This window comes from Mobula hypostoma, chromosome 7, assembly GCF_963921235.1.
Source record: "Mobula hypostoma chromosome 7, sMobHyp1.1, whole genome shotgun sequence".
Classification (NCBI taxonomy): Eukaryota; Metazoa; Chordata; class Chondrichthyes; order Myliobatiformes; family Myliobatidae; genus Mobula; species Mobula hypostoma.
In genome coordinates this window covers 8815372-8830813 of record NC_086103.1, presented here as the reverse complement: position 1 = coordinate 8830813, position 15442 = coordinate 8815372, and the positions used below count along the sequence as shown (strand labels likewise).

The following is a 15442-nucleotide window of genomic DNA, read 5'->3' as shown; positions in this document are numbered from 1 at the left end:
CATATCATCCACAATCCAACAGCCAAGCAGAGAGGTATGTGGATCCTTTCAAACAGTAGCTTCTGAAATCAAGAGGGGAAGGAGCATTGGCCAAGGCTCCCAAGACATTTCATTTTTAAAAATTTTTTACTTTTATTGAAGGAATGACACAATACAGAATACGTAATGCATTACATTTTCCTCCATTTTACTTTTATATCTTACCCTTAAAACAAAATTCCCCTCACCTGCCCTCCCCAACATATCATGGCAGCTGATATATTTACAATAAAACACTTCACAAATACAAGTATGGATATTTCACAGCTATACCCCCACATTCCTTCAAGATGAAGGCCCACACACATCCACAACACATCAGATGATCCAGAATACACTCATATTACAATGCATCAACCACCCTACGAGGTAAACCATATGCGCGTTAAAAGGGGGCAAATCCCCAAATACAATCAAATGCCCTCAACTGGTAGGTAATTCCTTAAGACTCCCAAAATATGACAAGAAAGGTCCCCATTTCAAATAGAACTTTTTCACAGACCCCCTCAGAGTAAATTTAATCTTTTCTAGTTTCAGAAAAAACATTACGTCCTCTAACCAAGCAGCAGCAGATGGGGGAATGGCAGATTTCCAGAGCAGCAAGATTCTCCTACGGGCTAATAGTGAAGTAAATGCAATGATATCCGACTGGTTTGCATTTAAACCCAAATCATCATCTGCCACACCAAATACTGCTATAAGCGGGCAAGGTCTCAGTATCACCCCCAAAACCTCACTGATAATTTTAAAAACCAATGCCCAATAAGCCATCAAGCCGAGGGCAAGACCCAAATGTATGCACTAAGCCAGCCGGAGAGAAGGAACACCTGTCACAGCCAGCGTCTGTCCCAGGGTATATGTCAGCAAGCCTGGCTTTACTTAAATGTACCTTGTGTAAAACTTTAAATTGTATGAGCCCCAGTCTAGCACATGATGACGAGCAATGAACCCTATTCAATGGTTTTGCCGAATATTCCTCAGCCAGATCCATACCAAGGTCATCCTCCCACCTAGTCTTAGTTTTGTTTCGATCTTGAACTCCCAAAGACATCAGCTGAGAGTATAATACAGAGATCAGCCCTTTATCATTAAAGCTAAGAGTGAGTTTTTCCCCATACCATAGCAGGTGGTAGATCAGGAAAAGAGGGAAATTTTTCCTTGACAAAGTGGCGAGTCTGCGGGTATTTAAAAAAATGATTATGTGGAAGTCCATATTTACTGCACAGGTCATCAAAACTATCAAATAGATTATCGGTGTACAAATCCTTAATGCCCATAAGACCGTTCAAGCCCCATTGTCTAAAAACTGAATCGAGTGTAGAGGGGGGAAATGGATGGTTTCTATGAATGGGACCCAAAACTGAAGCTGATGTGGACTTATAGTGGCTCCCAAGACATTTCTCCTGACATATGAATTACATTGCATCTAAGCCTAAGGGGAAATCTCCAGCTGGATGCTTCCGGGAAGAAAACTTGGCTGTGTTGGATCCAGTGCTCTATACTGTCCAACATCCGGGACACCAGATGGCCAGGTGTACAAAGGCAGCCACACAGAACTTTGTTGATGGGTGAAGTTATTCAAGCCTGTAGCTGCAGTATGGGCAAGACCCTTGGGCACCAGGTCAGATTATCAAAAGAATGGGCAATGTGCTCTATGAAGTTATTATATACAGACAATCCTGGCATTGCCACATCAACCTGTTGCTGCCATGTGCTCCCAAAGGTATAGCAGGTTCGTTGAACAAATCATTAAACACAGACCTAAGCTTACATCTTCTCCTGGAAGGGTTCAATTTATCCCGAATGAACCAAACATCAAGACCAGCACAACTGCAAAACACCATCATGATAAGATAGTGACAGCATGCGACCATGAAGAAGGACTGATCGTCTGTTCAAGCCTGTTCTTCCCATCCAAATTAACCCTATAGGTAACCATCTTCAAGAGGGATGTGTTACAGCAAGCCAAAACAACCAACCCTTATTAGTCGGTTGACAACCAATCCCAGGCCGACTTTCACTGATCGATCGCTGTTCCTAACAATGTCTAGAATGTTCTTGGGTAAACCATTTAAAATGTTGTGCATTATGGACGCACTGTTGAAGCTTTTGTAGCTGTGTGGTTTTACTGAATAAAGGTTTATTTCGTGTTCTGGCTTTGTTCAATCTCCTGCCTCCAAGTCTCATCAGTAGTTAAAGGCGAGCAAACACAACACTTCTGAATACTCTATTCAATTTATTTGTGACCCCAAAAATCTTGCCTCAGATGTAAGCAGATTGCGTCATTTCTCTCTTCATAGATCCGTCTGGTTAGAAGACCACAATGTTTTTTATGCCTCTATCAAAAACACTATTGCTAAGATTAGTAAAATGGACAGATTTCATCCACAATATACTCTATGCCACAATGCTTTACACGATAAAGCAGATTTCTAAAATGCTTTAACTGCATAAGAAAAAAAGGAGAAATTAAATCTATTTCTGAATATATGATTTCAAAATTCGCATTTAACAAAATTTGCAATTTTACACACTTTCTGGGAGAAATACCACAAAACCCTATACAAGCATTCAAAATTACTTTTAGTGACTGGAAACTTGATGGAATCCTCCCCCCCCCCCCCCAATAGAACACCACATACTTACACTATTGCAACACAAGAGATTCTGCAGAAGCTGGAAATCCAGATTAACACACCCAGCATTTATGGCTGCCTGACCTTATTTCCTCCTGCACTTTGTGTGTCTTACACTATCACACAAAGTGACTCCACCAGTTTCACTTTGGGCACAAGCAGTGTAAAATCTTACATGGAAGAGAAAGAAAAAAAAAGGGACACTGTACAACCATTGATAACATTAACATCAAATTGAAATATTATCTGCATGGATAAAAGAAATTACAAAGATATATGCCAAATAAGTCTTGTATGGAATGCACAGTCAAAGAAGTCCAAGGTCTGATATGCAGGTGTGGAACGAGGCTCACTTCTAGAGAAACTTAAGTACAATATTAATAAAGCACTCAGTACTTTTCATAGACATGAATATTTTGCATTATTTATTTCTTGGAAAAGACAAACACTCGCTGGTCTCCCAATGTACTTTTCATTAATTGTCAGTGCAACACTCAATGGCTCTATTCTTGGCCTCTCCATTTTCAGTCAGGGATAAGTGCATAAAGATATATTCACACTTGTCTTTTCCACACTGCGCAGAATTCAAAAGTCTTTGAGCTAACAAATCTCATTCATGAGTACACATCCAACTTTCCTTCTTTCTCTTTTCTGAGAGTTTCTTACTCTGTATGTTATTTCCTCTTGTGACTTTGCACTTATATTGCTGTTGGGCTTTTCTCTTATCGAATAATTGGAACGTATGCCATTTCTTTTTGATATTTTCTGTAATTGTAGACTTTGCCTTAAAAGATATATCAGTTCAGTCTCTGTCAGAAGTGTGCTATTCATGGCACGATGAGCCTAGACCAATAAAGCATTCAATGATTAGAGAGAGAAGAATTAAAGTGTCCTTTGATAACATGAAAAGAAATACTCTGGAGAAAGCTATTTTTCTGACTGTACTATTCATCAACATCTATGAATAGAATACTGCAATTAAAAGCAGACACTCATCTTTATAACTGTAAGTACTGGCTGCAGTAGTGACCTTGAACTTCCTATTGGATGCCACTTTGATTTTCCATCTATTACCAGTTTGACATGTATTTGAGTGACCTTCTGCACTGTTGTAATGAAGCCCGTATCTTCTATTTGTTATATAGCAACCTACTGGGCACTAACTTAAATCCTACAACTTCAGGTGTTTGAATCAAAGCTGACCTAATTTGTTGTACACTCAGTGGCCACTTTATTAGGCATCTCCTGTACCTAATACAGTGACTACTGAGTGTATGCTCATGGTCTTCTGCTGCTATAGCCCATCCACTTCAAGGTTCACCAGGCTGCACGTTCAGAGATGCTCTTCTGCACACTACTGTTGTAATGTGTGGTTATCTGAGTTACTGTGCCTTCCTGTCAGCTTGAACCAGTCTCGCCATTTTCCTGACCTTTCTCATTAACGAGGTGATTTCACCCACAGAAATGCCACTTACTGGATGTTTTTTTCCTCTTTTCACAATATTCTCTGTAAACTCTGCAGCAGGGGTTCCCATCCTTTTTTACGCCATGGACTCCTACTATTAACTGAGGGATTCATGGACCACAGATTAGAAACCCCTGCTCTAGAGACTGTTATGCATGGAGATCCAGGAGATCCACAGATTCTGAGGCAGTCAAACCACCTCCTCTTGCACCAACATTCATTCCATGGTCAAAGTCACTAAGATCATATTTCGTCCCCATTCTAATGTTTGATCTGAACAACAACTAAACCCCTTGACCACATCTGCATACTTTTATACCTTTTATCCACTCTTTGCTTCCTTTCTGCCAACCAATTCTCTACCCACATCAATACCATACCCCCAATACCATATGCTTTAAGTTTGCACACTAATCTCCTGTGTGAGACCTTGTTAAAAGCCTTTTAAAAATCCAAATATACCACATCCACTGGTTCTCCCCTATCCACTCTACTAGTTACATCCTCAAAAAATTCTATGAGATTCGTCAGACATGATTTTCCTTTCACAAATCCATGCTGACTTTGTCTGATGATTTCACCGCTTTCCAAATATGCTGTTATCACATCTTTGATAACGAACTCTAGCATTTTCCCCACCACCGATGTTAGGCTAAACTGTCTATAATTCCCCAGTTTCTCTCTCCCTCCTTCTTTAAAAAGCGGGGTTACATTAGCCACCCTCCAATCCTCAGGAACTAGGAATTGAATGCAGCATCTCCAAGTGTGCGGATGACACGAAGCTGGGTGGCAGTGTTAGCTGTGAGGAGGATGCTAAGGGGATGCAGGGTGACTTGGATAGGTTAGGTGAGTGGGCTAATTCATGGCAGATGCAATTTAATGTGGATAAATGTGAGGTTATCCACTTTGGTGGCAAAACAGGAAAGCAGATTATTATCTGAATGGTGGCCAATTAGGAAAAGGGGTGGTGCAACGAGACCTGGGTGTCATTGTACACCAGTCATTGAAAGTGGGCATGCAGGTACAACAGGCGGTGAAAAAGGCGAATGCTATGCTGGCATTCATAGCAAGAGGATTCGAGTACAGGAGCAGGGAGGTACTACGGCAGTTGTACAGGGCCTTGGTGAGACCACACCTGGAGTATTGTGTGCAATTTTGGTCCCCTAATCTGAGGAAAGACATTCTTGCCATAGAGGGAGTACAAAGAAGGTTCACCAGATTAATTCCTGGGATGGCAAGACTTTCATATGATGAAAGACTGGATCGACTAGGCTTATACTCTCTGGAATTTAGAAGATTGAGGGGGGATCTTATTGAAGCGTATAAAATCCTAAAGGGATTGGCCAGGCTAGATGCAGGAAGACTGTTCCTGATGTTGGGGAAGTCCAGAACGAGGGGTCACAGTTTAAGGATAAAGGGGAAGCCTTTTAGGACCGAGATGAGGAAAAACTTCTTCACACAGAGAGTGGTGAATCTGTGGAATTCTCTGCCACAGGAAACAGTTGAGGCCAGTTCATTGGCTATATTTAAGAGGGAGTTAGATATGGCCCTTGTGGCTAAAGGGACCAGGGGGTATGGAGAGAAGGCAGGTACAGGGTTCTGAGTTGGATGATCAGCCATGATCAAACTGATTGGCGGTGCAGGCTCAAAGGGCTGAATGGCCTACTCCTGCACCTATTTTCTATGTTTCGATGTTAAGTTGCTGCCACATGATTGGCTAATCAGCATTAACAAAATGTACAGTGGCCACTAAGTTCAGATCATTCATTCGTACCATTGACTCAGTTTTTCCTGTCTCCATTATTACCTGTGAAGTGCTTCCCCCGACCCTGTGTTGCAGCTCTTACATTCCTTTGTGTTCCTTCTCTGTATTTGCACTTAATGTCCTATCAATTGGATGATTTAACCATATAACAATTGCAGCATGGCAACAGGCCATCTTGGCCCTTCTAGTCCGTGCCGAACGCTTACTCTCACCTAGTCCCATCTACCTGCACTCAGCCCATAACCCTCCATTCCTTTACTGTCCATATACCCATCCAATTTTTTTTTAATGAAAAAATCGAACCTGCCCCTACGACTTCTACTGGAAGCTCGTTCCACACAGCTACCACTCTCTGAGTAAAGAAGTTCCCCCTTGTGTTACCCCTAAACTTTTGCCCCTTAACTCTCAACTCATGTCCTCTTGTTTGAATCTTCCCTACTCTCAACGGAAAAAGCCTATCCACGTCAACTCTACCTATCTCCCTCATAATTTTAAATACCTCTATCAAGACCCCCCTCGACCTTCTACGCTCCAAAGAATAAAGACCTAACTTGTTCAACCTTTCTCTGTAACTTGGGTGCTGGAACCCAGGTAACATTCTAGTAAATCTCCTCTGTACTCTCTCTATTTTGTTGACTCTCTATTTTGTCGGCCTGTTCCATTAATGATTTCATTAACAGCTTATCCCCATGGCAACCCTGGCCTCCCTTAATCCTGTCCAACACTTACCCACCCTTTTGGAGATTAAAACCACTTGGTTTTCTCCTTCTCAGTGAGATGAAAGATCTTTAACCAGAAACATTATCTCTCTCGTCCCACAGATGCTGTCTGACCTGCTGTGTGTTTCCAGCAATTTTTTTTACTCACTTTCCCAAGCCTATCTGCATTTCAATTAGTTCCAATTGATTTATATACCACTGATTCTACTTATTATATACTCATCACACTCGAATCAGCAAAACTGTAACAATTTTGACAGTGCAATGGTGGGTGATTGGCTAAGATCTTTCAAGACTGTAAAAAATTACTTCCTGGTTTCATTCCCACATGTTTTATCTCTAATTTACAAGTTAATTTAACCAAAGAAAACAGTTCCCAAAACGTAATCTGTCAGATAAATCCTGTCACATTGCTGAACTTTCCTTCTGAACTCAATACGGAGCAGACTCGATGGGCCGAATGGCCTAATTATACTCCTCAGCATTATGATCTAACTGAATTTCCCATTTTATGCTTCCTTGAAGACTAAACACCTCTAACTTTTCCAGTTTTGATCAAGGATAATCGGCCTGTTCCATTATTATTTCTTTGTCCACAATTCTATCCTACTAGATAAGAAACTCTAACTTTTACTACGAAATCCCTGTATATCCAGTAAATGCCAAGTCTGCCTTATAAAGACAATAAATATTTTATGTCTTTATAGATATAACAAAATATTACCTAATTTATTTAGTGCATCATAACACCTTGGGCTTGTTCCTCTGCTGTACTGTTCAAGGTGTAAGAAAAATTTGTGAACCTTTTGCAATGACCAGGTTTTCTGCATTAATTACACACAAAATGTGGTCTGATCTTCATCTTCGTCACAAGAATCAACAAACTTAATCTGCCTAAACTAATAACACAAACAATTGTACTTCTTCTCAATCTGAGCACACCATTTAAACAATCACAGTCTACGGTCAGAAAAGTATGTGAACCTCTGGGGTAATGCCTTCTACAAAGGCTACTTGGAGTCTGGTGTTCCAATGAATGAGATCAGATTAGAGGCGTGGGTTCTAGAGAGGCCCTGCCCTATAAAAAAGACACACAAAGTCAGGTTACTGACAGAGCCTGCTCTTCTCAAGAATAATCTGTTTATGTGTACCATGCATCGATCAAAACAACTTTCAGAGGACCTTAGCGGAAGAATTATAGAGATGTATGAAACTGGAAAAAGTTACAAAAGCATTTTTAAAGACCTGAGTGTTCATCAGTCCACAGTAAGAGGAATAGTCTACAAATGGAGGAAATTCAGTACTGTTGCTACTTTCCCTTGGAGTGGGCTTCTTGCAAAGATCACACTAAGAGCACAATGTGTAATGCTGAAGGAGGTGAAAAAGAACCCAAGGGTAACAGCAAAAGACCCGCAAAAATTTCTAGAACTTGCTGAAGTCTCTGCTCATGAACAACACTGAATTACAATAGTGTTCATGGAAGGACGCCACGTAGGAAACACTGCTCTCCAAAAAAGATAGGTGAGATAAAAGTTGAACTTTCTGGCAGAAATGCACAATGCTATGTTTACGGGAAGCATAGCAATCTACAGCACTTCACAGGCTTTTTGGCCCACAATGTTGTGCAACCATGTAACCTACTCTAGAAACTGCCTAGAGTTTCCCTACCGCACAGCCTTCTAGTTTTCTAAGCTCCATGTACCTAGGTCTCTTAAAAGACCCTATTGTATCCGTCTCTACCATCGCTGGCAGCGCATTCCATGCATCCACCACTCTCTGTGTGAAAAGCTTACTTTTGACATCCCTTTGAATCTACTTTCAATCAACTTAAAATTATGCCCCTATATGTTAGCCATTTCAGCCCCGGGGAAAAGCCTTCGGCTATCCACACAATCAATGCCTCTCATCACCTTACACACTTCTATCAGGTCACCTCTCATCCTCCATCACTCCATGAAGAGAAGGCCAAGTTCACTCAACCTATTCCCATAAGGTATGCTCTCCAATCCAGGCAACATCCTTGTAAATCACCTTTGCACTCTCTCTATGGTATCCAGATCCTTTCTGTAATGAGGTGATCAGAACTGAGCACAATAATCCAAGTGGGGTCTAAATAAGGTCTGATATAGCTGTAACATTACCTCAAGACTCTTGAACTCAATCCCATGGTTACTGAAGGCCAACACACTATATGCCTTCTTAACAACACTTTCAACCTGCGCAGCAGCTTTGAGTGTCCTATGGACATGGACCCCAAGATCTCACTGATTCCCCACACTGCCAAGAGTCTTACCATTAATATTATATACTGTCTTCAAATTTGACCTACTGAAATGAACCACTTCACACTTTTCTGGGTTGAACTCCATCTGCAATTTCTCAGTTCAGTTCTGCTATCGATGTTGTGTTGTAACTTCTAACAACCCTCCAGACTATCCACAACACCCCCAATTTTTGTGTCATCAGCAAATTTACTAACCCCCCTTTCTACTTCCTCATGCTGACTATCCCTAAACAGATTATGCCTCCCCAAATGCTCATAAATCCTGCCTCTCAGGATTTTCTCCAACATCTTACCCACCACTGAAGTAAGATGCACTAGTCCATAATTTCCTGGGTTATCTCTACTCCCTTTCTTGAACAAGAGAACAATGTTTGCAACCTTTCAATCCACTGGTACTTCTCCCATGCCTATTGATGATGCAAAGATCATCACCAGAGGCTCAGCAATCTTCTCCCTCACTTCCCACAGTAGCCTGGGGTATATCTCATCCAGTCCCGGCGACTTATCTAACTTAATACCTTTCAAAAGCTCCAGCATATCCTCTTTCTTAATGTGTATGCACTCAAATGTTTCAGTCCACTGTAAGTCACCCCCACATTGCTAAGGTCCTTTTCACTGGTGAGTACTGAAGCAAAGTATTCATTAAGTACCTCTGCTACCTCCTTCAGCTCCATGCACATGTTTCCACTATCACTCCTGATTGGTCCTATTCCTTCACGTCTTATCCTATTGCTCTTCACATACTTGTAGAATGCCTTGTATAATCCTGTTTGCCAGGGCCTTTTCATGGCCCCTTCTAGCTCTCCTAATTTCATTCTTGAGCTCCTTTCTTTCACCCTTGTAATTTTCTAGAACTCTAACAGTACCTAGTTTCTTGAACCTTTCATAAGCTTTTCTTTTCTTCTTAACTAGATTTTCTACATCCTTTGTACACCATGGTTCTTTTACACTACCATCCTTTCCCTGCCTCAATGGAACATACCTATGCAGAACGCCACATTTCTGCTGTGCATTTTCCTGAGAACATCTGCTCCCAAGTTCCTGCTTAATAGCATCATATTTCCCCCTGCCCCAATTAAATGTTTTCCCAAATTCTCAGCTCCTATCCCTCTCCAGTGCTATGGTAAAGGAGATAGAATTGTGATCACTACTTCCAAAATACTCTCCCACTGAGACATCTGACACCTTACCAGGTGCATTTTCCAATACCAGATCAAGTACAGCCTCTCCTCTGGTTGGCTTATCTACATATTGCATCAGGAAACCTTCCTGAACACACCTAACAAACTCTACCCCATCTAAACCGGTTGCTCTAAGGAGATGTCAGTCAACATTAGGAAAGTTAAAATCACCCATCACAACAACCCTATTATTTTTGCACCATACTAGAATCTGCCTCCCTATCTGCTCCTCGATGTCTCTGTTACTATTGGAGGGTCTATAAAAAACACCCAGTAGAGTTATTGCCCCATTCCTGTGTCTGACTTCCACCCACAATGACTCAGTAGATAATCCCTCCATGACTACCTCCTTTTCTGCAGCCGTGATACTATCCCTGATTAGCAGTGCCATTCCCCCATCTCTTTTGCCTCTCTCCCTGTCCTTCTTTAAACATCTAAAGCCCGGCACACTCAGCAGCCATTCCTGCCCGAGATATCCAAGTCTCTGTAACGGACACAACATCACAGCTCCACATATTGATCCACGCTCGAAGTTCATCTGCCTTGTTTATGATACTCCTTGCATTAAAATAGACACATCTCAAATCATCTGAGTGCATCTCTGCCCTATTATCTGCTTATCGTTCCTCACAAATTCCCTACAGCCTGTCTCTACTTGTGCGCCAACTGCCCCATCCTCTGCCTCTTCACTTCGGTTCCCAACCCCCTGCAAATCTAGTTTAAACCCTCCCCAACAGCATTAGCAAACCTCCCTCCAAGGATATTGGCTCCCCTCCAGTTCAGGTGCAACACAGTGTTATTGGTCTGGCTGCTGCTGCCTTGCCCAGAAAGGTAACCCCCCTCCCCTTCAGCAGTATCCAAAGGGGTGTTCCTGTTGCTGAGGGGAATGTCCACAGGAGGACCCTGCACTAACTTCTTTCTCCCTTTATCTCTCACTGTGTTCAACCATCTATTCCCCGAACTCTGCGCTCTGGGTGTAACCACCTGCTCAAAAGTTGATTCTATCAATTGCTCTGCATCTCGGATCATCCTAAATTCACCCAACTCAGCTCCAGCTCCTTAATGTGGTCTTTCATGAGCTGGAGTTGGCTGCACTTCCCGCAGATGTAGTCATCAGGGAGACCATCAGGATCCAAAAATTTCCACATCCTACAGGGGGAGCATTCCACTGCCATATCTGCCATCCTGCCAGCACTGTACAATGGGCAGCCAAGGCCAAATCAGCAATAACGAAAGGAAAAATTAACCCTTCCAACCTGTTTCTTTGGCCTCAGCCTCTTCTCTTTGAAGCCTCTTGAGTTTGGCCTGACGCTCCTACTCTCATCACTGGCCTACTCGCAACAATGGCCACCCCACTTACTCTTTCTGTAATTTTACTTAATTCGCAGTGCTCTGTTCCCACTGCTGATTGGGCCTCCAGAAAGTCCAAAAACCCCCAAAGCTCTCCTTTTATATAAGCTTCGTCAACCTGAGAGTAAACTCTTCGAAGTGCTCTGCTCCCAATGCTGATGGGGCCTCTGGAAGGGGCACTGCACACCAACAAGCACACCTCATCCCAACAGTGAAGCATGGTGGAAGGAGCACCATGGTTCGGGACTGCTCTGCTGCTTCAGGGCCTGGATAGCTTCCAATCATTGAGGGAACAATGAAATCAAAATTGTATCAAGACATTTTACAGAAGAATGTCAGGGTAGCGGTCCGTCACCTGAAGCTTAATAGAAGTTGGATGATGCAACAAGACAATGATCCGAAAAGCAAGAGTAAATCAACAGCATAATGATTTACAAAGAAGAAAATTTGTGTTTTAGAAACCCCAAGTCAGAGACAAGACCTTAACCCAATTGAGATGCTACGGCATGACCTGAAGAGAGCTGTTCATGTCATATCCTAGAAATATTGAAGAATTGAAACGGATTAAAATGGAGGAACTGTCTAAAATTTCTCCTTGCCATTGTGCAAGTCTGATCAGCAGCTACTTGAAATATTTGGTGGAGGTTATTGCTGCTAAAGGAGGTTCTACCTGTTATTAAATACAATGGTTTACATACTTTTTCCAGCCTGGACAGTGAATGATTAAACAATGTGTTCAATAAAGACATGAGAAGCATAATTGTTTGTGTGTTATTAGTTTAGGCAGATTATGTTTGTCTATATGGACTTCAGTAAGGCCTTTGACAAGGTTCCACATGGAAGGTTAGTCAGGAAGGTTCAATCGTTAGGCATTAATATGGAAGTAGTAAAATGGATTCAGCAGTGGCTAGATGGGAGATGCCAGAGAGTAGTGGTGGGTAACTGTGTATCAGATTGGAGGACGGTGTGTAGCGGTGTGTCTCAAGGATCTGTACTGGGTCCAATGTTGTTTGTAATATATATTAATGATCTAGATGATGGGGTGGTAAATTGGATTAGTAAGTATGCAGATGATACTAAGATAGGTGGTGTTGTGGATGATGAGGTAGGTTTTCAAAACTTGCAGAGAGATTTGGGACAGTTAGAAGAGTGGGCTGAAAGATGGCAGATGGAGTTTAATGCTGAAAAATGTGAGGTGCTACATTTTGGTAGAACTAATCAAAATAGGACATACATGGTAAATGGTAGGGCATTAAAGAATGCTTTAGAACAGAGGGATCTAGGAACAATGGTGCATTGTTCCCTGAAGATGAAATCTCATGTGGATAGGGTGGTGAAGAAAGCTTTTGGTTTGCTGGCCTTTATTAATCAGAGCATTAAGTATAGGAGTTGGGATGTAATGTTGAATTTGTATAAGGCATTGGTAAGGCCAAATCTGGAGTATTGTGTACAGTTCTGGTCACCGAATTATAGGAAGGATATCAATAAAATTGAGAGGATACAGAGGAGGTTTACTAAAATGTTGCCTGGGTTTCATCTCCTAAGTTACAGAGAAAGGTTGAACAAGTTAGGTCTTTATTCTTTGGAACGTAGAAGGTTGAGGGGAGACTTGATAGAGGTGTTTAAAATTATTAGGGGGATTGATAGAGTTGACGTGGTTAGACTTTTTCCATTGAGTGGGGAAGATTCAAACAAGAGGGCATGAGTTGAGAGTTAAAGGGCAAAAGTTTAGGGGTAACATGAGAGGGAACTCCTTTACTCAGAGAGTGGTAGCTGTGTGGAACGAGCTTCCAGCAGAAGTGGTTGAGGCAGGTTCGATGTTGTTGTCTAAAGTTAAATTGGATAGATATATGGACAGGAAAGGAATGGAGAGTTATGGGCTGAGTGCAGGCTGGTGGGAATAAGATAGGGTAAGAGTTCAGCACGGACTAGAAGGGCTGAGATGGCCCGTTTCCGTGCTGTAATTGTTATATGGTTATTATTGTGACTTAGATGAAGATCAGACCACATTTTATGAGTAATTAATGCAGAAAATCCGGTCACTGCAAAGGGTTTATAAAATTTTTCTTGCAAATTTAAGTGTGCTAATTAAGATATTTCTTTACAAAGAATGTTCTCAAGTAACCTTGCTTTACAAAGGTTAAACTCATCATTTAATAAAATTGCAATATGAAAGCAATATATGTTTATCTGCTACCCAATGCTTTCAGTATCATAAAGTTGGAATTAACCGGAATGAAGAAACCAAGTTCAAGGCTCCATCTCAAATTCTGTATTCCATTCTTTTACATCTAATTGCATGAACACTTTCACTCTGGTTTATTGGATGCTACCCCTTCTGTCAGATTTAACTTCCTCTTGACATGAACATTAAAAGCTGTCCCCCCATTATGATACTGAGTGAAGATTACACGAGTGGATCCTCTGTTTCTTTAGCTGACTCGCAAGACCAAAGATCTGTTAACTTAGATGTGCCAAAGCAACATCAGATCACAGAAAAAACAAGGCCAATGTTTATCCCTCCATACACATTACAAGAAAGAAATTAAATGAACTAGCCATTATCAAAATTGTAGAAGATTGTTGGTCATATACAATATAACAGTGAACACTGTTTCAAAATGTAACTTGTTGGCTGTCAAGCATTACTGACATCCTGAAATGAACACGAAAGCTGCTATACAAGTGTTCCTATTTCCTGATTAAAAGTAAGAAACACTGGCAGTAGTAAGGTACTGCCTAGCATGAGAACCAGCTTTAAGTTGGTTTGTTAAAGTAAAAGGATATCGACATTTTCTCTACAAATTTGTCTTGCTCGTCGTTGGATGGTGGGAAACTATCAAGGTCCTTTTGCAGTCTAGTGATGTGCTTCCCCATTTGTTCCAGATTCTTCTGCAGCATTTCTGCTGAAACTGTAAACAAGAAAGATATAGAGTGTCTGTGAACCACTTATTTTACAGCTTCTCAAGTATGCATTGAGTGCAATTACAGGAATAGATGAGCTTCAACTATCCTCAGGAAGGAAACCAGCCAAGGTTACTAATTGTCATTCAGTGATTCTAACAGGAAATAACCTATGTATACAGGTTGTATGAGGAAAGGCTTGTATATCTTGTAAGAGATCTGATATTGCAGATCAGATCTGAAACAATTGCTGGTCCTTGGGAAATACAGATCTGAGGTACACAATCCTGCCTTTTTTTGGAATTCTACATTGAGAAGGCTTTGAAAATCTGGAACTCCCTTTCACAGGTGTGCAAAGTCAATTCATGAGAATGTTTTCAGGACTCAAGGGACTGAATTATAGGGAAAGGTTGGGCAGGATAGGTATTTTATTCATTGAAGCAAAGTAGACCTGATAGAGCTGTATAAAATCATGAGGGGCATAAATATGATAAATGCACAGTCCCTTTTCCCCCAGGGTATAGGTTTCAGCTGAGAGGGGAAAGATTGAAATGGGATATGAGGGACAACATGACTATGCAAAGGAAGTTGATTGAGGCAGCAATAAGAAAACAGTAGGGAAGGTACACGTAGAGGGAAAGGTTATAGATATATCAGTCAAACATAGGCAAATGGGACTAGTTGGACGAGTTGGGTTGAAGGGCCTCTGTATCTGTGCTGTATTACTTTATGAATATGAAATGTCACATGCCTGTGTCAACTGTTAACTTTAAATCAAAGGTTAATAGATTTTTGTTCAACAAGAGGAAGTACATGTGGTTAGGTCATGGATCAGCAACAAATTCACTGAACAATGAACACGTATGAGGAGCAAAATGGCCAACTTCTGTTCCTATATTCTCAAACAATCCACAACGGACTAACTGTTAGTTAGTGAGACTTGAAAAGGACAGTGGCACTGTTTACACAGTAGAATTCTGTGACAACAAGAACATAATTTCCAAGAGCAAATACACTCTTGACAGTTTTCATATATATTTACTGCCTGGAAGAAGTCACAGAATGGCAAACAGACATGGTTTTTTAACAATTTCCTCAC

The 15442-nt window shown here is 41.3% G+C and overlaps 1 protein-coding gene across 1 annotated transcript in view; it reads right to left on the bottom strand.

Annotated features, from left to right (window-relative positions):
• LOC134349866 (protein diaphanous homolog 1) overlaps positions 1–15442 on the bottom strand; it is a 122414-nt gene that overhangs the window by 81076 nt on the left and 25896 nt on the right. Inside the window, exon 7 of the mRNA XM_063054830.1 lies at positions 14227–14351. Within this exon, the coding sequence (XP_062910900.1) occupies positions 14227–14351 (125 nt within the window). The remainder of the gene's footprint in view (positions 1–14226; positions 14352–15442) is intronic.